This window comes from Brachyistius frenatus, unplaced genomic scaffold (genome assembly GCF_029030835.1).
Source record: "Brachyistius frenatus isolate BFR_SWC_R1_liver_20210118 unplaced genomic scaffold, ASM2903083v1 Contig_361, whole genome shotgun sequence".
Classification (NCBI taxonomy): Eukaryota; Metazoa; Chordata; class Actinopteri; family Embiotocidae; genus Brachyistius; species Brachyistius frenatus.
Window position 1 is genome coordinate 33,308 of NW_027210960.1, and position 22,434 is coordinate 55,741.

At 44.4% G+C, this 22,434-nt stretch overlaps 1 protein-coding gene across 1 annotated transcript in view; it reads right to left on the reverse strand.

The window, feature by feature from the left end:
- The window catches only part of med13a (mediator complex subunit 13a), a 71,358-nt gene that overhangs the window by 21,993 nt on the left and 26,931 nt on the right, over positions 1-22,434 (reverse strand). The window contains exons 5-10 of the mRNA XM_069724106.1: positions 11,392-11,537; positions 5,787-5,987; positions 5,369-5,563; positions 5,108-5,270; positions 3,774-3,884; positions 1,021-1,776 (exon numbers count right to left, since the gene is read on the reverse strand). Coding sequence (XP_069580207.1) covers positions 1,021-1,776; positions 3,774-3,884; positions 5,108-5,270; positions 5,369-5,563; positions 5,787-5,987; positions 11,392-11,537 — 1,572 coding nt within the window. The remainder of the gene's footprint in view (positions 1-1,020; positions 1,777-3,773; positions 3,885-5,107; positions 5,271-5,368; positions 5,564-5,786; positions 5,988-11,391; positions 11,538-22,434) is intronic.

A 22,434-nucleotide genomic window follows, 5' to 3' on the forward strand; every position in this document is an offset into this window, starting at 1 on the left:
CGGCAGCGCTCATCGCTGACTGTGGCCTACTTGTTGCTCATGTGTAACAAACCAGGGAGGAATGGAGAAGAAGAAAAGTCACTGGCCCCCCGGCAGCAGAGGAGGGACTGACCCAACTTGTGTATTATCTCCTCCCCCTTCACTGCTGCCGACATTTCTCTGCACTTCTGTCCTCTCGTCATGCCTGTCCAGCTCTGATGCAAGGTGATGGTGCGCAGTGGCCGGGGCCAGAGATTAGCCGCCATTCAGAGCGGTGGACGGGAGGATTACTGCTCACTAGGCATCCAAGTGGCTGGCCCCTTGGGATTGAATAACCCCGATGATAATTCATACATCCTGCTGGTCACCCTGCCTGTCTGCACACTGGACACCCCACCTCCACCCCCCGCCCCACCCTCCTCCCCCTTCACTGTCCATCTGTGATTCCTTGCTAGCAGCTTTTTCTTGGTGAAAGTCTGCCAAACTGATAGCTAGCAGAAAGTTCTTCTACCAGCCTCAACTCCATTACAATAGCAGAGGTTTATCTTTATCTAACCCTGTCATTAGTCGTCCTCTCTCCGGTGTGTGTGTGTGTGTGTGTGTGTGTGTGTGTGTGTGTGTGTGTGTGTGTGTGTGTGTGTGTGTAGGAATCAATGAGTAGTGCTGGCCCTGCACTTTGGTGATGTATGATGTCAAAAGGGCACATAGCAAGAGATTAACATGCTGTGTGCAGCTAAGCGCTATACCAAACATTCGGAGGGATGGGTGGCGGAGTGAGATGAGGGGATGTGAGAGAACAAGAGGGGGAAAGAGGGAGAAGGTGGATTTTGCATCATTACTCTTTCAAAACAATTTTTTTTTTGACTATTCAAAGTGCTTCAAAGCAGCCCGGGGCCACTCTGTACTGCGGGGAGAGGTGGGATGGCCTGAAAGCCAGACTGTTTAGTCAGTCTGTGACCAGATGAAGCCTTTCTTGCCCTCTGTGTGCGTCAGACAGAGAGGGCATTGGGCGGTGATAATTAATAGGCAGGTGTCACTCACTCTGTGACCGACACCAGGTTGTCCTGTGATGCCGAGGCCTCGTCTCTCAGCTTGTCCCCAGGCTGCAGCAGCGTGGGCAGCTCGGCTTCTTTCCTGCGGGGGAGGTTGAATAACCTCCAGGGTGCGTTGGAACTGTCGTCCTCCAGGTTAATCGCTGCGCCCACGTACACAGTGGGCTCGGGAGGCTCCGAGTAGGCCGAGGATCCGGGATGAGGGTGGGGGTGATGGGAGTGGAAGTGCTGATTCAGACCCTCTGGCCCTCCGGGCTCCTCGCCGCCACCCTTCACCCCGACCAGGCAGGGATCCGGGGGCGGCTGGTAAAAATGTTGGCTGTTGGGGGTCGAAGGGTTCTTCATGCCCTCCCCTGACTCCTCGCCACGCTCACAGGGGTGGGGGCTAAGCGGTGGGGGTTGGGGGGAGTTGGCCTGTTCCGATGGCCCGGCGCTGACCCCCCCACTGTGGAGCTGGGGCGCTTTTTGGATGGCGGACGCATCTGCAGTGCGAATACTTGGAAACCTTCCTCCGTCCTGAGCCCTCATGGCCAACCTCTGGCTCGCCACTGACTCCGTCTCCATCGACGCTTCGTCGGTGGTCAGGCTGCGATGATGGAATGGTGTCTGCGGTCTTTTCTGCTGCTTGTCACCTTTCTCTGGCTTCTCTCCTCCAGTTTTGTGCTTGGTGGGAGTTTGGGAGGGCTGGCCTGCTGACTGAGCTTGGCCTGGAGTGCTGCCTGTCCGCTGCTTCACTGATTTGTGTCTGCAGGAGGGAAGACAAACAGGGAAATATAGTGAGACTGTGGGGCTTCAAGCAAAACAGCAGCAGAGACAGAGATGCTCAATCAAATGATGAAGACACCTTTTCATTTCCATGATGGACAGAGATGTTGTGCAAAATCTCTTTCCAAAGGCTCACATCTGCTTCTTTTAGGAAACATCAATGAACTCAATTACTTTCACCTGCAACAAGGCAGCCTCACTAATTCACCCCAAAGCAATTAGCAGGAAACACTTATCTGCACATATCAAGCGAGTTCCTGGAGAGAAAGACTACAACACCTAATAAACAAGGACTGTTGCACATTCATCATTTTCTAAATTAGTCACTGTCAACCTCACGACATGAACAAACTGCATTGTCTAAAAGCCTCAGAATGATCTTTTTCTGAGACATCCAAAAATTTAAATTAATAAAGCAAAAAAATAGTGCTCTCGGAAGAAAAGAGACGACGTCTCACCGTCTAAACTCTCTTGCCTCTTGCCAGTTCGACTGAGGGGGTCATTTACAGCTGTTTTATGTTTAAAACAACACAGCCTGTAGGCTTCACTGTGGTCATCGGGACCTGCTGGTCAACCGGCTAGCTATCTTTGTGACCACCGAACTCGCCAACAGACAACCGAGCCCTTCTGCTTCACCTCGTCTCGCCTCTAACCCTCGTACAAACTTCTCCATCCCGGTGGACACTCTCACAGAGTCTTGGGTCGGCATCACTGTTTCTTAAACCTCCCTGGTGCTGAGTCAGCACTGAGCCTACAGCTGTGGTCACACATTAGGGTTGCTGATAAGGAAGCAGCGCCTCTGTAACGGCCGTGGTAGTTTAGTGTCCTGACGATTAGATGTCAACATAAGCAGACACACGGAAGATTTCCATCTACAAAACAAAGCTAATGGCCATTAAAACTGGCAATGCAGAGCTCCCCATTTCTGGGTTGCCAAAGTGCTGGGTGGCTTTCAACAAATTAACATGCCCCGGCTGACTGGTCCAATCCACTCTGCTCTAATCTGCGGTCCAAGTCGGCTCTCCTCACCCGAGGTGGGGGGAAAAAAAGAAAAGAAAAAAAGCCTGGTGCAGAGGATTCCCCAGTCGAAGTGTGCACAAACTTCCCCATTGTAAACACACACAAGAAACACTTTAGATAATACTTGCTCATTAACCACAAATCAGGGTTTTCTTTCAATCTATTAGATTGGCCTCCCATTGAGGAGGCCAGTTAAGCAGCCGGGCGTTCAGCTCGCTGGTTAGAAGTCCAGACTGCTGCGGACAAGTTGGTATTCCCACCCACTCTTGTGAAAGAGCTGGTCGCAAGTGCAGGTGGTTGGAAGAGAGAGAAGCTGAAGGCTGTTTAATTCAAGAACGAGGCCCCAAAGACTCATTAACCAAAAATGTGACAAAAAACTTATAACTGAAATTCTCTCATACGAGAGAAACAATAAAGCTTTGCAGGTGTAAGCACGCACAACCAACACAAAGGATGTCATTAATATTAAGGTGTCAAATTAGTCGAAGCAAAATTATAGGCTCATGTGCGATGAGTGTATTCCTGAGGTGGGTGGCTGCAATTGAGGTCTGAAGGAGCTTCGCGCTCAGGGTTTGCTCCTTCAGAGGTCAAACTATTCTTTCTCCTGGAAATTATTCCCATCAGTTGGAGAATAAAAATGTCTGATTTACAGAAACACATAACCCAGCCGAGGTTTCAGCCACGTCACGGCTGTCACTTACACAAAATAGTGATAAATTGAAAAATATGAAGAATAATATGCTTGTCAAAGTCTACACGTGGATATAAGTTGCAGATATTTTGCTGACTGCGGCCCTTCGTGGCGGTGATCAAAGCCCTGCGGACTGTGCATAACCTCTTTGAAATGTCTTTGAGCACACATGTATAAGCCCTACCTGCGCGCGCGCGCACACACACACACACACACACACACACACACACACACACACACACACACACACGAGGAGAGTGACTGACCTCGAACAGCTGCAGTATGACCTCTGTGAGGGCTCCACAAAATCCCACGCACCCACTTTGTCATGCAGCTCCTCGTCACAGGTACCGTTGGTTGTAACCGAAAACTTTCGCCTGGGGAGGACAAAAACATAAATACAACTTTACACATGAATGACTTTGAGTCAAACAACTTCATTCGTTCTTCATGTGAAGAGAGCTATGGCCTAAAATGATACTACAGATCCTCTAAAGTCCACAGCCTTGTCTCATTTTTCTTTAGTATAAAAATGCCATTGTGCTGAGGCGGATTTCATCACCCTCCTTGGAGCGATAATACTTGGGCTGACAAGCCAACAGCTAACTACAGCCGACACGCTGTGCTTGGTCAGGGGGCAGCAGATCCCAGGGTGCTCCCACTGTGTCAGATTCACTGATGTTGCATAATACAAAAGACCAGGAGATAAAACTCTTATGTAATTACTTGTGATCATTACATCCATCAAGGTTTCTCCAGACCTCTTTAGAAGAGATAAGATATGAATCCCAAAACATGGAAACCAGAGACATTTGTATAAATGGGTACGTGGCAGCGAAAGGCAGCAGTGCTGTCGGACACACCGGTCGGGCAGAAGAGCCTTTTAGAGGGGAAGACCGACTCAACAAATACAAAACAGAATAAATTAACATGGTGTCCGGGCCTGTAAATGGACTACTGAAAATGGATTTTCAACTTTTCAAGAGAACCAAAATACTATTGTGTAACATAATTGTTCTACTTGTTACACCAACATCAAATACACAAAAAAGGAGCAGCATTAAGTCAAGAAAACATCTTCTCTAGACAGCTTCTTCTGACGGAGATGAAAGATGCCGTAAATGGTTTAAACATGTTGTTGGTTTTGCACAGAACAAGTGAGTAGAAAGATTTTTTTGTTGTTGTTGTAGAGTTTAATTTGTATCCTTTCCTGCTGATTTTACACCCACTATATCCATTTCATGTTTATAATCACAACCTTGGTGGTCTTAATTTGTGCAGAGATGATTATTATCCAGCAGCCCAAACCCGACACCAAGAAGTGTATTTTCTAATCCTTCTTCATTCCTTTAATGTCAAACATGTGCATTAAGTTGTTGTCTTATGCAGCGCCAATATGTAACTTTATGCCATTTAAATAATACAAATAAAATCAATAAATTATCTGATCAATGATCAGTTGTTCAAGGGAAGCTTAAGACATAATCATTAATACTTACTTCCGTCTTTGACACTACTGCTACTTATTATTATTATTATTAATAATAATAATCATTTTTGATCGATCTCCGTGACCTTGAAGACACAGCAGCAGACTTACTTGTTCTGAGCTCGGTTGATATTGCACTCTTGCCAGACACGCTCCACCACCTGGCAGGCTAGCCGGCGTGGAATCTTTCCTCCGTGGTGACTTGTTCTGTCCACGCTGAACGCATCAGATGATGAAGGCATCTTTACCCACTTCTGGGCCGAGTGAGAGTCCACTGGGGAGAGAGAGATCGCGGTGAACCGACCGGCCGACGAAAACGAACCAACTCTCCACGCGAGGCTCTAATGAAGTCTGAGTGTTTATGCCTCTTACCCGTCTGTGTCTCCTCAGGCGACGTGGGCGGGGTGAGCGTTACCAGAGACATGGCGGGCTCTCGTTGGGAAGCAGGCACTTGGTGGCCACCCGAGTAGACGGCAGTGCAGTGGGAGGACCCCACAGGGGCCACAACGGGGATGTCTGACTGGGGGACCAACACCAGGCAGGCTGGGTACACCATACGCACACCACCTACACACACACACACACACACACACACACACACACACACACACACACACACACACACACACACACACACACACACACACACACACACACACACACACACACACACACACACACACACACAGGGGAACCAAACCAGTCAAACACAAAACAGACAGCTCTACATTTGAAACAGGTCGTCTTGAACTCCATGATTTATAATTTGAAAAAAAAAAAAAAAACTGACCGACGAGGACCTCCACAGAGGCCAGAGAGTCATCCTCCCAGTCCATGTCCTCTGCCTTGTCCTCCGACACACCCTCCTTGGCACGCGGGCTGATGGGATAGAACTGGTTCCATTCCTCAATCAGCTTCTGGGTGGGGGGGTCTGACATCTTGAACGACTGGCCAGTCAGCGTCCCGTTCAGGCCAAACGGACTCAGGATTACTAGTCAGAGGAAAAAAGGTGAGGGACAGAAGAAAGACAGCGTTAGTTATCGTCGCCGCATCTTACACTCTGCATCATTCTCGCATTTTCTTCCAGCTCTGCATTCATTTCCTTCCCCTTTCTTTCTTTCTTTCTTTCTTTGCAGTGGCCATGTTTTGCTTCTACTTTTTCATACTTTCTTTCATCTGCTTCCGGTTATAGTAACTCTCTACATCCTTACACTTGCTAATTTTAACTTTGTTTTCTCCTCTCATTCCTCCTCAGACTTCCTTTCCATCTTCTCACTCTGACCTTTCTTTTCTTTCCATCCTTCCAGTACCTTTCGTCCTCTCATCCTTTTATCTTAGCCGTGTTCCCTTTGACTGTTTATCCTTCCTTACACCGTTTTCTTATCCTCTATAGTCCAATTTACACCTGCAGCGAATTCTTCTAATTCCAAATGTAATTCGTCTTTCATTGATCATTTTTTTCATTCTTTCTTCTTACATGTGTTTCCCTTTCACTGCCATTCTGCCATCTCTAGCCAAATCCGCAGTGCTCTGACCTTTCCAGGCGCCAATTATTAGGAAGTGGCTGACTTTCAGAGCCCATAAACAGAGGCTTTAAAAAGGGCTACTCCTTCGCAAACACACTTGACCTCACAGACATACGAGTCGCAGAGAAAAAGCCATCAGTCTGCTCATAGAACAGGCCGACATTCATCAGCCAGCGCAGATATAACCATAAACTAACATGCATAATGCATACATATGAGCACAGAAACCATATGCACATCAACTGGCAACACACACCCACACACACACAACCTGTCATCTTGCTATGCATCCATTCTCTTTCTCTGTGTCTATTATGCATTGGAATGTGAAGACCTGGTGTAATGGTTCTACGAGCACACTGGCGGGGTGGTGTGTGTGTGTGTGTGTGTGTGTGTGGGGGGGGTGTTAGAGCGAGGATTTGTTAATCTCCCTCTCTGCTCTGCCTTTCTACTATGTCATTACTAGACTGGATGGCCTCGGTCCCCAGGTATTGATCCAGTGGCCGGACCGCAGAACAGCTTCCATGATAGAAAAGAAGCCCGGAGACAATGGAAAACAAAAGGGTAGGAAGAGGAAGGCAAGACTCAGCAACAGTGTTTCTAGAAAGAGCTCAACATTACAACATTCAACTAGATTTCCTTAAGATTTGCATGAATCTACATCTCAATATCAGCACCACAAACTGTTTATCTTGAGGCATTTATCTTATGAGCATCTATTGACATTACCATCATGGATTACCACGGCCCCGCTGTGGGCACATGTTGGTTTTAAGCCATTTAGGTTGTTTGTTTATGTCATTTTCTGCTTTAAGCAGTATTATATATTCACAAGGCCCAAAAAGGCAAACTGTAATGTATTTATTATCTAAATGTTGCCATGTTTAATGACAATAATTGTCTCTTGGTGGATGTGTATTATTAAGCTCTGATGAGGCTTGTACTTCAAATAGTGGCACAAAATGAATCAAATAAAACTATTAAATTGTTAACAGCAATTATTTGTATGACGATTAATCGTTAACTAGTATTTCAAGATTGTGACAGCCGTACATGAAGAATTCACAGGATACGACTCAGAGGACAAACTTATTGATATCAATGACTGGCTGCTCAGTCGTCACTCTCTCTACATTATGTTAAACTTCCTGCGACTGTAAACCAAGACTTCCACCGCTGCTTCACATTAAAAGCTTTAAGCAGTGGCTTTTACTGTGAAGCAGCCACAGGAAACACAAAGCCACCGTGGATCTAAAACACAAGACAACGGACAGTTTTAGCATTTTGTCCATCAGTTGAACATTCTGCTTGTGGTTTTTATTAAAAACAAGCAGTTTGTTTGGTTGCACTGCAAACAGATACACCAACTGCTCCTCTGTTGTATTTCTGACAAAGTAGGTGCTCAAGGAGCGCTGCAGTATTTAAACACACTTGCTGTTACCACGGTAACCTTCCTGGTTGCCAAATCAACCAGGACTGAAATCTTAAGGATTACAACTTTAAACGAGAAGGTCTGGACATGATTGGTTCTGAAAGAAAATTCTCATACACATATCCAACACTTCTAAAAAATGTCGAGGACGTGGCTGGCAGGTGGTAGCGAAAGATAAGTCACACAGTAGTGGAGCTCGGTTGAGCTTTACCGGGCAACGTCTGGTACCTGGAGAAATAATATTCTACTTGTCAAATCAACCCGGGTGGCATTCAGAGCATTTAATACCAAAATATTATTTGAAAACATTTCGAGACACACGAGTCCTAAATGCCCCTGAGCATACCGTTTCACTTCGGCCTCCAGAACATACTACCTCAGCAGAAACAACCCGACACAGAGAAGAACAAAAGGATATTTATGTTCCGATACACAATAACATCCAGCTATAGCCGATCATATTAACCTTGATTAAATTCAACTGCACTGCCTTTCATTTCTGCATTTCTTGCTGCGCACACACTTGCACGACCCGAGGCCAGTTGTGGAGGAGAGATCAAATTCAGCGCAATTATGGAAATGGTTTACCGTTTTCCCCATCCCCATCCCCATCACCACCACCACCCAGCCTCCCCCTCCCTCTCTGGCCGTGAGTCTATCTCTGGCTCCCTGAAGACATGTCAAATGTGCTCAGATCAGTGTAATGGGCTGAGAGTTCATTACATTCACTCTGCGCCCTTTTATGAGGTCACATCCTGGAGAGGTCTGCCTGATGGAGCGCTCTGCCGCACAGTAAACCAAGCTTGGCAGAGGTGAGTGGGGCGAGAGAGAGAGAGAAGGGGGGTGGAGGTGGAGGTGGGTGGTGGATGGATGAAGGGGGATGGAAGCCAGCCCTTCCTCAACGCTATGCTTGGTTAGCTAGGAGGAGACACATTGCGGCGGTGAAAATACACACCTGCGCACAGACACACACCGTACTCAAAGCGCTGATCGTAAAACACACACACTCTCTCTCTCTCTCTCTCTCTCACTCACACACACACTCACACTATAGAGACACATGTCTGCTTCGTCTGGGTACATATAAATCAGTGCTCTCGAAATGGGACGCAGGTACCTCTAGGAGTGTTCAAGGGTGTTTCGAAAGTGCCCCATCAAAATGAGAATTTATTGTAACAGTTCAATATCAAGATAATCAAAAAGAACAGAGTACTCAAACATTAAGTAGCATTATATCACCATGGGAAAAGGAGGTGTGTGTCTGTGTGTGTCACATTAAAATGTTGAGAACCACATGACAAAGGAGCAACAGCAGGTATTAATAGACCAACAGAATTAGCCATAAGTAACCATCTACTGGCGACTGGGGAGCATTATGATCGTCCTAAACGATCAACTTCCCGAGAGGACTCCATATGCCAAGTTCCAATAATCCCTTTATTTATGTCCAAGGCACTAGTCTTTAACTGAGGGGCATTATCAGCTCCCTTCAGGAGGGCTCCGGAGACAGAAAAAGGGGGTCAGCTATGCAGGAACTACTGTGGTGAATGGAGGAAGTGATCACTATTATTACTCTGGAGGAGGCGTACGGGGAGCGGGCGACGAGATCACATCTCTCTTAACTATAGATGAGAAGGTAAAAAGAGGAAAACCTTTCCTCTGCGCTCATGTGGCAAACCATTTTGTAGTACAAAGAGTAAATTCAGAGAGTTTAAGATAAGGAAATCATCTAATCAAAAGTTTTACAAAGTCCCTCCTTTTGTAAAAGTTTTCTAGGCAACTCTAATTTTGGACACGCAGGGTTTTGAGGAGTGTCTGTTCTGGTGCTGGTGACATGCTGTTAGGTCTAAGTGGAGCCCACCTCTGTGGCTTAATGCCGCCAAGGGAACATTCAGAAGAAGTCAAAAAAGTATGCAAATGAAATGGCTGAGTGCAGCTGGATAATGCTGGCAGAGTCATACCTCTCCTCCGATACAAATATCAACAGGTTGAATGTGATACTTGTGTGAAATAATTTGAAATCTAATAGTTTTTCAGAAGGCAAATCATTTCCTTCCCCACACGAGTAAGACAGAGTGTATATTATAGTCATTGCATTAATGTTTGTGTGTGTGAGTGGAAGCGCAGGCTGACAATGGTTTTGGGATTACACAGTGTTTGGCTGGGTGGGGGGTAATTAATTTAGAGCCAATGATGGAATATCATTAGAGGCACAGATTTTTATAACTACACTACAATATAATTTAAAGTGACTACGGAGGCTTTTCTTTTAAACTGGCTGTGAGCCAATCTGCGATGAAAGACAGCCTGGCTGAAGATTATATATGCTTCGTCTTGGCAACGGCACCAAACACAGCACACGCAGATTGCTAATATACTTCATTGAAAACTATTACACCCGTGCACTTAATGCTGAGCATTTAATGTTTTATATTTACAAGAAAACATTAAAAAAAAAAACATGTCTTATCTTACTTATTTATGGGGGGATATTTCACTTTATCTCCTTGGGCCAACAGGTTTGTGGTTTGCCTTAAGTTCCTTTGAGATAAATGGGGTCCTTGAATTGTTATGACTAACCTGTATTTTAGTACTTTCCCTAAAACGTAACACAATAAGTGATGTGTGTACAGAAGCAAAACCACAGTGCAAACTGATATGAATTGATTTTCAGATCACGTTGGTTTGGACATAAACTGTTCCTCTTTGGGGTTTGGACTGTTGGTCGGCGATGGAAATGTCTTAATGGTTTTATCATAGTTTATAGGGTACATGATTAATCAATTAAACAGGAACATAACAGGCTAATTCATCATAAACAGCCTTACATCTGTCCAACGACACACGCTTTCAATGCTGTTGTCACCTCAGTGGTTTAACAATGAATTTCAAGGTGTGACCGAATTGACAAACACGTTTCGTAAGGGAGAATAAAAAAACAACAACTCATGTCTCAGCCTTAAATACGGTATTCTTATCTTAAACAGTCCAAAGTATGCTTGGTTGATTTTCTTAAAATGGTGTAAATGTTAAATATGCAGCTGCTACAGAGAAGAAGGTTTCCACAGTTTTGAGTGTGACGGGGATGCTTGGTGGCCTTTCTCATCAGGGGCCATATTTTTTTCAGAAACAACAAATATTAACATTTAGTAATTTATCACAGTAATATGCAGCATACAATATTTTCCTCAGATGACCCTAAACTTTAAATAACTAGTAAAGTAATAGAATAAAAAAGAAAGAAGAAGAAGAATAAAAAAGAAAGAAGAAGAAGAAAGAAAGAAGGAGGAGGAAGAAGAAGAAGAAGAAGAAGAAGACGAAGACGAAGAAGAGCAACACACGTTTCCTTTAACTGTTTCCGCTCTAACTGTGCTTGAGAACATGACCCAGCGCGTTGGGCGCCGCTCACAGAGCTGCCAGGTGAAGCGGGGACCCACCTTGGAAGGGGCTGGACGCCTGCTGAGCCAGAGTGAGGTGCTCCTCCGTTAGATGGTAGACGGGCTGGTGCTGGTTGATCTCCACACTGGTGCACACGTTGCTCTCCCCGTGCAAGAAGAAGGTAAAGGCGCAGGATAGGTGCTCGCTGTGAGGAAGAAAGAGGCAGATGAGTCATTTGGGATCCCACCACTTCAACACGTGCCTTTGAAGAGAAATGAGGCCTGCGATGAATAAGTCCAATAAAAAACAGGAGCAGATCAGATAGTCTAGTTCATGTTGCTGTTCACAGAGAAAGAGAGAAAGAAAAAGAGAGAGAAAGAGAAAGAAAAGATGGCAGACAGCGGTAGAGAGAGAAAATATGATTATAGAAAGCTGTGTCTGTTTTTGTCAAAGAATCTCTTCTTTCTGCTCCAACATGAGACGCTCCGAATAGAAAAGATGAAGCCAGAGGAATATACAAGAGAGCAGAGGAGGAAGCTCCCAAACATGACAGAAGGACGCCTTCTTATGCCTGTACATCACCATGGATGAAAATGAAGTGTGTGCTTCATCTTATAGGTGGGAATTTGCAGAGGTTCGGACAAAAGTCAGTCAATAGAGCAGCGCTCAAGTGGTTTTGTGAGTGTCCTTCTGTCTGTCCAGTGTGGACGGAGCTGTGTGTAAAACAAAGGGGCGAGCCCTGACTAACCCGGGTGTTGCAGCCAATAAGCTCAGCTACAAAACAGAACCTCTCTCTCTCTCTCTCTCTCTCTCTCTCACACACACACACACACACACACACACACACACACACACACACACACACACACACACACACACACACACACACACACACACACACACACACACACACAGCTCTTCTGCTTACAACAACGCCTGCCTGTATCAGTCTGACCTCAGCAACACAACAAGAAAACACAAGTTAAAGAGGGAAAGCAAGGACGAGGCAGACGGAAAGGAAAGGGAGAGGAACAGAGCAAAATGCAGGGCATTGTCTGCAGGCTTTCCTCTCTCTGCCAACACACGCCAACACACACACACACACACACACACACACACACACACACACACACACACACACACACACACACACACACACACACACACACAGAGAGACACAGAGAGCGAGCAGAGACAGCACAAGTGACGAATGACCAAATGAGAGTGGACACAGTGAATTTGGAAGTGGATCAAAGAGGGTTGCCTCCTCTGAGGATTTGGTTAAGCAAATATCAGTCTTCTCTCCTTGTCTCTGGCACTCTGACACACCTACTCTGCAGAGGATTAAAGAAAAGGAACGGAGAAGGCGAGCCAGGCAGATAGAGAAGGGGGGGGGGGGCACTTCAATAAGATGATACCACCTACATAGCGGAGAGATGCTGTAAGTCCCCCCCCAGAGCTCGACATTCATCTTTCTTATTTTTTTCCTGTAAAAATAAGGTGGCTCTTGTTGGTTAATGTCTATGATCGTACAATATTATACATTTAGAGCCAGTACTCTAATGAAGGCGAGTCAGAAGCTGCGACATCCTCAGCAGTCCGACCATAACATGCATATTCAGTAGAAATGTGTTGGACTGCTGCTGCCATGAAATTAAGGTTGAGGGTTACTGCAGTACTAACATACACACATTGACTGGTCACTGATCATTTGTCCTATCAGCCCTGGCAGCGGTGCGCCCTCCTAATGCAACTCCACTGTAAGTGATGAGGGACAGTTCCTCCTCTGTGGAAAAAAAAAAGAAAAGGTCTGCTAAAGTTCATCTGAGGACAATACAGAGTTTCGGCGGTGTGAGTTACCGGGTGCTCAGACAGAAAACAGCTGCGCACACTTCAGTTTGCCGGAGGACAACAATGGGAGCAAGAACCTCCAAAGCTATGAGGTTTTAGTGCAAAATTCACATTTCCTTGTTTAGCTGCACGTAATTATTGTGTAATTGGAGCAGTCCTGACTCCAAGGGTCAGTATCAGTGACCAGATGGACTCATTTCAACAGATTCTATCTGCTTGAGTAAAGTCAATCAAAATCCTTTTAATGTCTTCTCCCATGTTGTGTGACCTCAGCCCACTCGAGTCTGCAGTGTTGCTCTCCTACATGTCAGCCAGCCTTCGACAGTGCAGAACTCCTCCGCTTATTCAAGTAATAATTACTGTTATGAGACTTATTATTTGGTCGCACTAATGTTCAACTCTACTGTACAGATTCCCTGAACTCTCATTAGAAAAGAACAGTGAAGAAAACCTTTCACCAGCTTCTCATTTTTATCTGAAAGCTTTCTGAGGTTCAAATGATAAACATGGCAGGTCGGAGGTCAAATTCTTTCTAGGTGTAGAAATGAAGGCGAGGTGTTCAACAGAAGCACAGCAGAACGCAAGTCACAATGCATTATTTGTGTTGTTTGTATACATATACAATGAAATTACACCACTCAGATTAGTTAAATAGTTAAAAAAAAAAATTTTTTTTAAAAGTTGGGCATTTAAATTAGGAAGTGAACAATGACTAAAAGTCCGGTCTACGCTCATACCCCTAATTAACTTGTTTTGAGTTATAGTTTGTAGTAAATGTGATTACAAGAAAAAAGGAAACTTTTCTGTTTTTTGTTTTTTTTTGCAACATCCTGAGCCGGACCCGAGTGTAATTGCATGTTTCATTCATTACTGTCAACATGGCTGTATTCTAGCAGGATTAATTGCCCAGTGGGAGACGTGGGATAAAAGATCAAATGCTCGGAAGAAAACAGTGGCTATTACCAGAAGAAGAAAACAACACTGGTATGCAGCCAGGTGAGGTTGTGAAAAGACATCTGGGGAATTAGGCCACATGCTGGCGCACAGAGCAAAGATGCCTTTGTTTGGGAGGTGTGTCACAACTGCTCAGGTGCCCAAGTAGTAAATTACATTTGGCTCCTTTGGGTGTGTGTGTGTGTGTGTGTGTGTGTGTGTGTGTGTGTGTGTGTGTGTGTGTGTGTGTGTGTGTGTGTGTGTGTGTGTGTGTGTGAAACACCCCTCCAGTCCTGAGGCAAGACATGTCACCAAACCACCCATAGCATGTGTGGAGGTAGGACGGCAGGCAGACATGAATCCTTCTTATTTGTGCAGCGTGAAGCCAAAACAGGACGCAGCGGCGAACTTGGACTGAGCTGTCGGGTTATTTCAGGTTCTGTTCTCCGTTCATTTTTTTGTTGTTTTGTTTTGAAATGAATGAATTGATGAGCCAATCAAGCAATGAAAGCATTGTGTTTGTTTGTGACCGACCGACCGTCCTGCTGATACTGTGGTGGATTTATGTACGTGGAGGGAGAAAGGGGGGCGGGGGGTGGCTGGAGAACGACAAAGAGAGGGAAGGAAAAGCAAGACGTGAGAGACTGGAGAGGCAAAATGTGCCGTGTATTCTGCCGACATCAACAGAAATGCGGTGTACCGTTCTCCTCTCACATGTGCAGAAAAACCTGACGCTACACATTCGCACACATCTGTGTGAGCTGGAGGTGGAGGGCTGCCATCTGTGGCTCAGCAGGCAGAAGTACAACCCAGTTCTCACAAACATGTGAAATCACAACAGATGGAAATCAATTTCTTTACAAATGTGACCGCACAGATTGCTGCGTGTCAGCTGACAGGTTAAGAAGATTATCAGACGTGCCAGCTGTTGACATTAAAACATTCTCGTGCTGAATGATCATGTAACTACCGACTGATTAGGGATTATGTGTGTCAATCTGAAAATATGACTTAATTAATATTATTAATGAATTTCCCTATTTTTGTAGCATTAAAAAAAAAACACACAAAAAAACGTGTTTTCACCAGTTGCTTCTGTAATTTTGGAATTTGAGGTGAGCCCATGATAGAAATATAATCCTGTAGGCCGGTCACATCACATGACATCATCTTCATGCACCATGAACACCAAGTTGAAGAGTGACTCTCCAGCCAGAGAGGGATGGTTCAAATGTCAACAGGTGCTTGATCAGCACTTGGCCATGTAAGCGCCGCAACATCGACGACGACAACAACAACAACAACAGCACATGACACATTTCATCACACCACTCTCTCGCTCGGTGACACGCACATACACACACAAAAGGAGCCGGATTTAGTAAAGCTCGTACTGTGACAAAACACAGCAGCAGCTCAGAGGCTCTGTCAGCCGGTCGGTGCCCTTCCCCCCCCCCCACACACACACACACCAGCATGTGGGGAAACACATATACCAGTAAACAGCAGCTGGGAGGCACAGTGGGAAAGTGTGTGTGGTCTCTGAGCTGAGCGGGTCAAGCGTAGGTACTGAGAAACCACAGCACTGATTAAACAAGTATTATCCGACACATTATTATTGTTATTGTTGAGTTAGGTGAGAAATGGAAACCTCTGTACGGTGCATATAAAGCCACAGCCAGCAGCTGATTAGCTTAGTTTAGCCCGTCTTCGTACAAAGGGAACAAAAACCACCGAGCAGGACCTCTAAACCTTTTATTTTTAGTTTATTTTGTGTAAATTAGACAGGTTGCAGTTTTACACAGTGTTATGTGATTTCCTGTAGCATTCCCCTCCACATTAAATCATAAAATTCATTTGGATTTCATTTGAAACTAGTACTTTGCCTAAGGGTCCCCAGGAGTTCCCCGCAGGACCCCTTGGGGCCCCCAATCCACGGCACATTGTGTCTGTTATAGTGTTGAACCTGCCTCAAGACTCAGGTTCTCTGGGACTTTAGAATGTCATCTCCCCTGCAGCGAGATTCTGCTTGCACTTTACAAAATAAAATAAAAAAAATAAAAAAATTCAGAAATCCAAAGCCTGTATTGAGCACCACAGAAGACTGTACAATTAAAACACCACCTGTTTAAAGGGAGATTTCTGTGTCCTTTTGCTGATGATGTGCTTTTGAGGAATAAATATTTCTCATCTCATTTGTTTGGTAAATTCTTAAAAGAATTCAAAACCTTATTTCAATAGTGGAGACAAATGATGTCCTCCAACAGGCTGCAGCGCATGTCAAATACCGAATACAACAGCCTTCAGAACAGCCGTGATACTTGTCAGAATATTATGCTCATTAACAAGATATGAAGGATTTCACATCCCATTTTTTATGTTGCCTCTCTCGGTGTCTGTCATGTTGAGAAAGAGTAGAAAGGGGAACGGGCTGCCATTGTAGCCTTAAAAACAGCCACAACATCATTTAATCATCTTTTTTTTTTTTTCCTCTCTGTCTCCACCTTTCCTCCCACTTCCCTGTTCTCTGCTCTTCATCTATTAACTGGCAAATGGCTCGGGCTGCTCTCTGATCTGCTCTCTCTGGCCGTCGCACACAGCCGAACGCCGAGGCACTCCCCGCTCCACCTCTCGGATGCAAATGGCCAGTGGCCTTTGGCTCGGTAAGGACACAATAAGATAATCCGGGGAGTATTTGAAGCGGGCCTCGCACAAAGGAAGGCAGGTGGGCACATTTGCCTTCAGCTGGCACGCCATGTAAATGAGATGCCAAAGACCAACGGCGACCTGTGCGGCGGCAGCGGCGGGAGAGACCAGAGTGATGGAGGGAGGCGAGTGGGACTGACAGCCTCGGTCATTGTCTCATGAATGCTCTGCTATGTGTTACAAAAACAGATGATGCACAATAAAAAATAATAATAATAATAATAACAATAAAAAAAAAAGTTTAGTCAGGGCGTTTAATTATAAATAACGCTGTTTGCCATAGCTCTTGTTTCTACAGGCTGCAGCTGCCTATTATGCGTCATTATTGATTAATCTGACAATTGTTTTCTCAATTGATCAATTATTTGCTTCATGTGCAAAAAGGTCATTAAATTCTCATCAGAATTTGTCTGAGGGCGAGAAGACGTCATCAAAGTGCTTGTTTTCTCTTACCAATGGTTCCAGATTGTCCGTTCAAATCAATAATCAATTATTTTATTCCGCTTTAAAGAATCATCCTATATTTCCTCAAACTTCAGTTCTTAAAAGAGTAATTTCTTACTTCCTTCAAATCCATTGTGCTTTTCCTATCTGACAAAATGACAATGGAGCCCTGCAGTGGAGGAAGGAAACAAGACTGTCCTTTCAGAATAAAACAATTACTCTGTGGGCAACACCATCTCATTATCTCCTCTGTGTTATCTGTATCCAGACTTGCACAGCAGATGAATGTGTGGCTTGTTGTTACAGCAAATGGTAACAAAAGCAGTTCCCATGTAAACCTACAGGGACCGAGCATCCACATTCATTCATTCACTGTCTGAGCGGAGATAAATTAATGTGCATTGTCATTCTTTCCATCTCGGGATCACTGTGTCCCTGTCACATTTTGATGCACCAGTGGCATTTTCACACTATATATATATATATATATATATATATATATATATATATATATATATTATATATATTATTATTATTATTATTATTATTATTATTATTATTTTCAGTAGTCGGTTTTGGTCTTTAGTTACATTTCCCCAACAAAATTATTCCCCAGCATGACACGACTTGTAGGTATGTGAAAGTTATGAAAATTTAGTTGATGACTAATTATCATACGAATAATTATACGTGATGATTTAATTGTTGTTTACTGTTGATTTTCTGTTTCCTTCTATTTCAGTTTAATAATACACCTTATGAACGATAAGAGCCTTTTATTCATTGAACATTTCTGTTCGTCTTTTAAGTTTTGTAAACAAAACTTGCACACTGCAAGTATGACATAATTAAGCTAAATATACAAAGCCTATTATTGAAGTATAAAATGAAATTACTGACAATGACAGGTACCCATAATCAAAATAAACAATGTACTTTGGTGGCATTAATTCTCCACTTGTGCCATTAAACCATAGCAGGGAAAGGCAGCGCTATCAAAAGGTGGAAAACAAAACTGTGTAAACGGTAACGGAAATATGACTTTTCTGTTAGTTTCATGCAGATTAATAGAAACATTTCTAACCATTATGCAAAATGATTGCAGACAGTTCAAATAATCACTATCGAGCGATTATGTAATAATTGCGACAGGCCCGTTTGGTTGTCTTCTTCGTGTGCGTTAAGTAAGCTCTTTGATGTAATAACTTCAAAGCAGCACTTTATTAGTGTTAATTTAGTCACTCCATTTATGAGTTGCATTAATTTGGAAGAAAATGTGAAACAAATCCTGTCAAAGCTGTAAAAGATGACAGAACTCTGACAAACCATTAGTGCTCAGGAGTCATGTGCTTTTCTGTTTCGGTATGATATGAAAGAGCTCGCAGAGCTGCAAAAGTAACGTGGAACTCGATCTGAGGTCAATCAGGAGTCGGCTGCAGGCCGGGAAGCCTGAAGTGTTCAGAACGGTTCTGGGAAGATATGACGACAGAGGGTGGTGGGGGGGGGGGGGGGGTACTGCAGAGCTGTGACATTCCTCACATGTTTGTTGGGCTCGGCTGGCTGCGTTCGACGAACCCAGCTTCCGTTTGGCTGAAGTTACACTTCCTCGGCACAACAACAACAAGTGTGCCTTCTACTGGGAGAGAAAAGGGGGACTCTTTCACTTCGGCCCATTTTGCTTTAGCAGTCACCTCTGGTCTGTCTCGCGCATGGAAATTTGCCATTTGTGGCAGCTTGTTATTACGATCTGGGCCGCGTAAACATGTTGTGACTGGTCATGTGCTGCTGCAGCGACAGGACAAGCTGCCATGGCCGCAGTTTCTGGCACAACATTAATAAACAATGATTCTGGAATTGGAGTTTACAGTAATAAGACAGCATGAACATGGAGAAATTGTTATGACAATGAACAGTGAAGACTTTCTAAGAAACCCTGGGTGGTTGTTGGAGCTTTTTCTTGGGAAGAGAAAGGAGGGTGTTTTCCTGAATAACACCGTTAGTGGTTAATTTGCATAAATGTTAACGTCATTATCATGAAAATATTTCCACATACACTGTAAGGGGGCACACATTTGACTTCGTGGTCAAATGACACGTTAGGTTTGACCGTAGGACGTGAAAAGTGGCATAAGAATAAGCTCAAGAATGAAAAGATGAAAACAAATAAGGGAGTCGAGACAGAAAAACAGAATGCAGGTGGTAAACAGCAGTGAATCAGAGGACACGTTTCCAGGGTCATATTATCTTCCCTACTGTCTAGCCACCTGACCACTGGGAAACAACAGCACTGTCTACTGCCAAAATACCACAAACACAAAAACACACAAGACCCGCAGAGACACACCAGATCTAGCTTTAGTGCACGGTTTACACAGGAGACTCGATGCCGCAGAAAACACTCGACTAAAACTCTTAAGGCCAGCACTTTCACACATGCGGAGCTCTATTACTTTGAATTGATTTCCCTGTGCCACAAATGGAGGATGGGGGAGGGAGGGAAGGAGGGTGAGGGTGGGGGATGAGCCTCTTTATATATGTCAGATTAAACTTGGAAGGGAAAGAGAAATGGAAAGAGATGGAACGACAAGTCCATAAAAAGAGGAGAAATCCGATCCTCTACGAGTGTATCACAACCACACGGATCCAGACAGAGCCGACTGAAGATAATACTGACATAACCCTGACAACAAGTCAGGTTCCAGCTCCTCCTGCGTTTAGGAGGGAGTGTATCACACACAAAAGCACGCACACACACACACACGCACACGCACAGAGGCACCCCAGGGTTCCTCTCGTCGGCCTGCCGTCAGCTGAAACGTCACCGTCTGAATCTGAGCCGTGTACCTTTCCTCTTCTGAAAAACACATTTTCAGTAATCACGCTCATTACCACGTTTACATCATCAGTCTGCAGCTGTATCACAACTGAGATGCCACATCTGTTCCTTCCTGTGAAAGAGGCACTTACTATATCACTGAAGGGTGATACGCCTCTCATTGTCAAAATATAAATTTAATAAAGGTATAAACAACGAACTGTGTAGCTTGAGACATCCTGTAGAACCTGGGTGTGAAAAAAATAAGACTTCTTATGTTAGTATGTTCTTGTGAAATAATTCTAAGGCCGGGTAGAAGCATGTTGAGTCATTAGGTCATCATGACATAAGTAATATTAGTTGTGCAGTTGCAATAATAAAGATTCATTACTCAGAGCCACGAGCAATTAGTCAGCCTTATCCTGGATTAAAGATGGCTTATGCAGTTAACCCAGAAAGCCACGGCCTACTGTACCCTTTTTCTCTCTAATAATGATGAAAAACCATGTTATAGTACTGTTATATTGGGGTTTAATGTGTTGACCACCAGCTGGGACACATTCTACACAGAAACGGGACTAAACGCTGTGACCAAATTGCGGCGTTGTTAAAATGTGTCCGGGAGAAGCGAGGAAAGGTTAGCCGGGCGGCATAATCTCTTTGTCTTGCTGAGCAAATTAATTAACTTGCAGTGAATGTCAGAGTAAATATCAAAAGGCCTGCTAACTCTGTGGAGGCAAATTAGGCTTCAGTATCAGGTGAACAACATAATGCTGCTTCTACAATGCAAAAGGACGAAGGAGGCCTCCGATCAGTCAGGGATTCATCGTGCAGCATCGCCGTGACCCCCGAACATGAAAACGTATCCCGCACAGACGAAGGTGGCTCGACGCCGACCTCAGCGTCATGGAGTCGCTCGAGATTATATGAAGAGACGGACGACACCGACACAAACTAAATCTGCAAGATGCTGAACAACCAAGTACCGTTAAAGCTGTGTGCACGTGTACGAGGAGAACTGGTGCTTCTTTAAAAAGGCAGAGGGTGCAGAAAGTAAATATTGATTTGATTTTTTACATCGTATGAAGTTAAGTGATAAAGGGCAGATGGGGCTCAGATGGTACAGCGGGTTGTCCACTAATCATAAGGTTGCCGGTTTGATCCCTGGTTCCTCCTGTCCACCTGCTGAAGTGTCTTCGGGCAACGCGCGCGCGCGTGTGTGTGTGTGTGTGTGTGTGGGAATGCTTTGAGCTGATAAAGTGCTACATCAGCATTCTCCTCTTTTCTTTTAGTTTCGTAAACTTTTGCATAGTAGAGTAAATTAATCATTTTAAAAAGAGGACTAAGAATTACATGTGCTTTATTTTGTGGTCATCTTTATTTTCATGTCAAATCGAGGGGAGGTGCCGTATACACACCTTATGAATTTCAACAGTATTAGCGGGCAGCATTAGCTCCAGTGGATAAGACTGTGTAAGCTTTCTGAGTACATCAGCTACGTGTGTTATTGTCCTCAGTGCAACGTAAACAAAGATGACTAATTGGGAAGAACTAACCAAATTTCAAGTTGCAACTTCTCTTGCTGCAGAAATAAGCCTCTCTTCTTCATGCTCGGCGCGGCAAGTTTGCTTGTTGCTGCTTTGAAAACATCTGTTACACTAATCACACTCACAAATAATGGCGGGCATAATGCAGCGTTGAAAAAAGCAGCAGGTCCTCGTGCCTCTTAAGAGAAGGCAACATCCTCCTCTGTAGTCTAGTTCTATTAAGGGAAACTGGAAAATCGCTGTGTACAATTCATTTGAGAGCTCAACTCAGCTGAGCAGTTTGAAACCACAAAGTTCAGTATTTCTAAAATTCTCCCTGATAATGGAATCATTTTAAATACACCTTTAAAACCCAGATTTGAAGGAGCAGGACGAAGTAAGAATTGTTTTACCCGATTTACCACTGTGATCCACTTCAACAACTATCTAAAGTGTCTTAAGAATTCTTGAGCTGCGTTTTTAGCCCCTGCGGGGAATTTAAACAGGCTTGCAGCAGATGACTGCTAGTCCCAGAAAGTAAAGGACATTTTTGGCTAGTTCAGATGACACCACCGCCACCACCTAGTGTTCTACAGTGATGAGGTGAAAGGTTGAAAACCATATAAGGGCTTAGCTTTAAATGTGACCATCTGCCTGAACCTCTGGATTAAAGACAGGAATCACAGTTACTGAGAAAAGGACAGAGAGGACGGGAGGGGCAGACGGGGAGCGAGTGACGTGACGCCGCAGATTAACTATGACGACTTCTTCAGAGCTCCGCTTGGCCTGGTGCTCCGCCATAGCCTCTGGTCACATGGGATGATGGG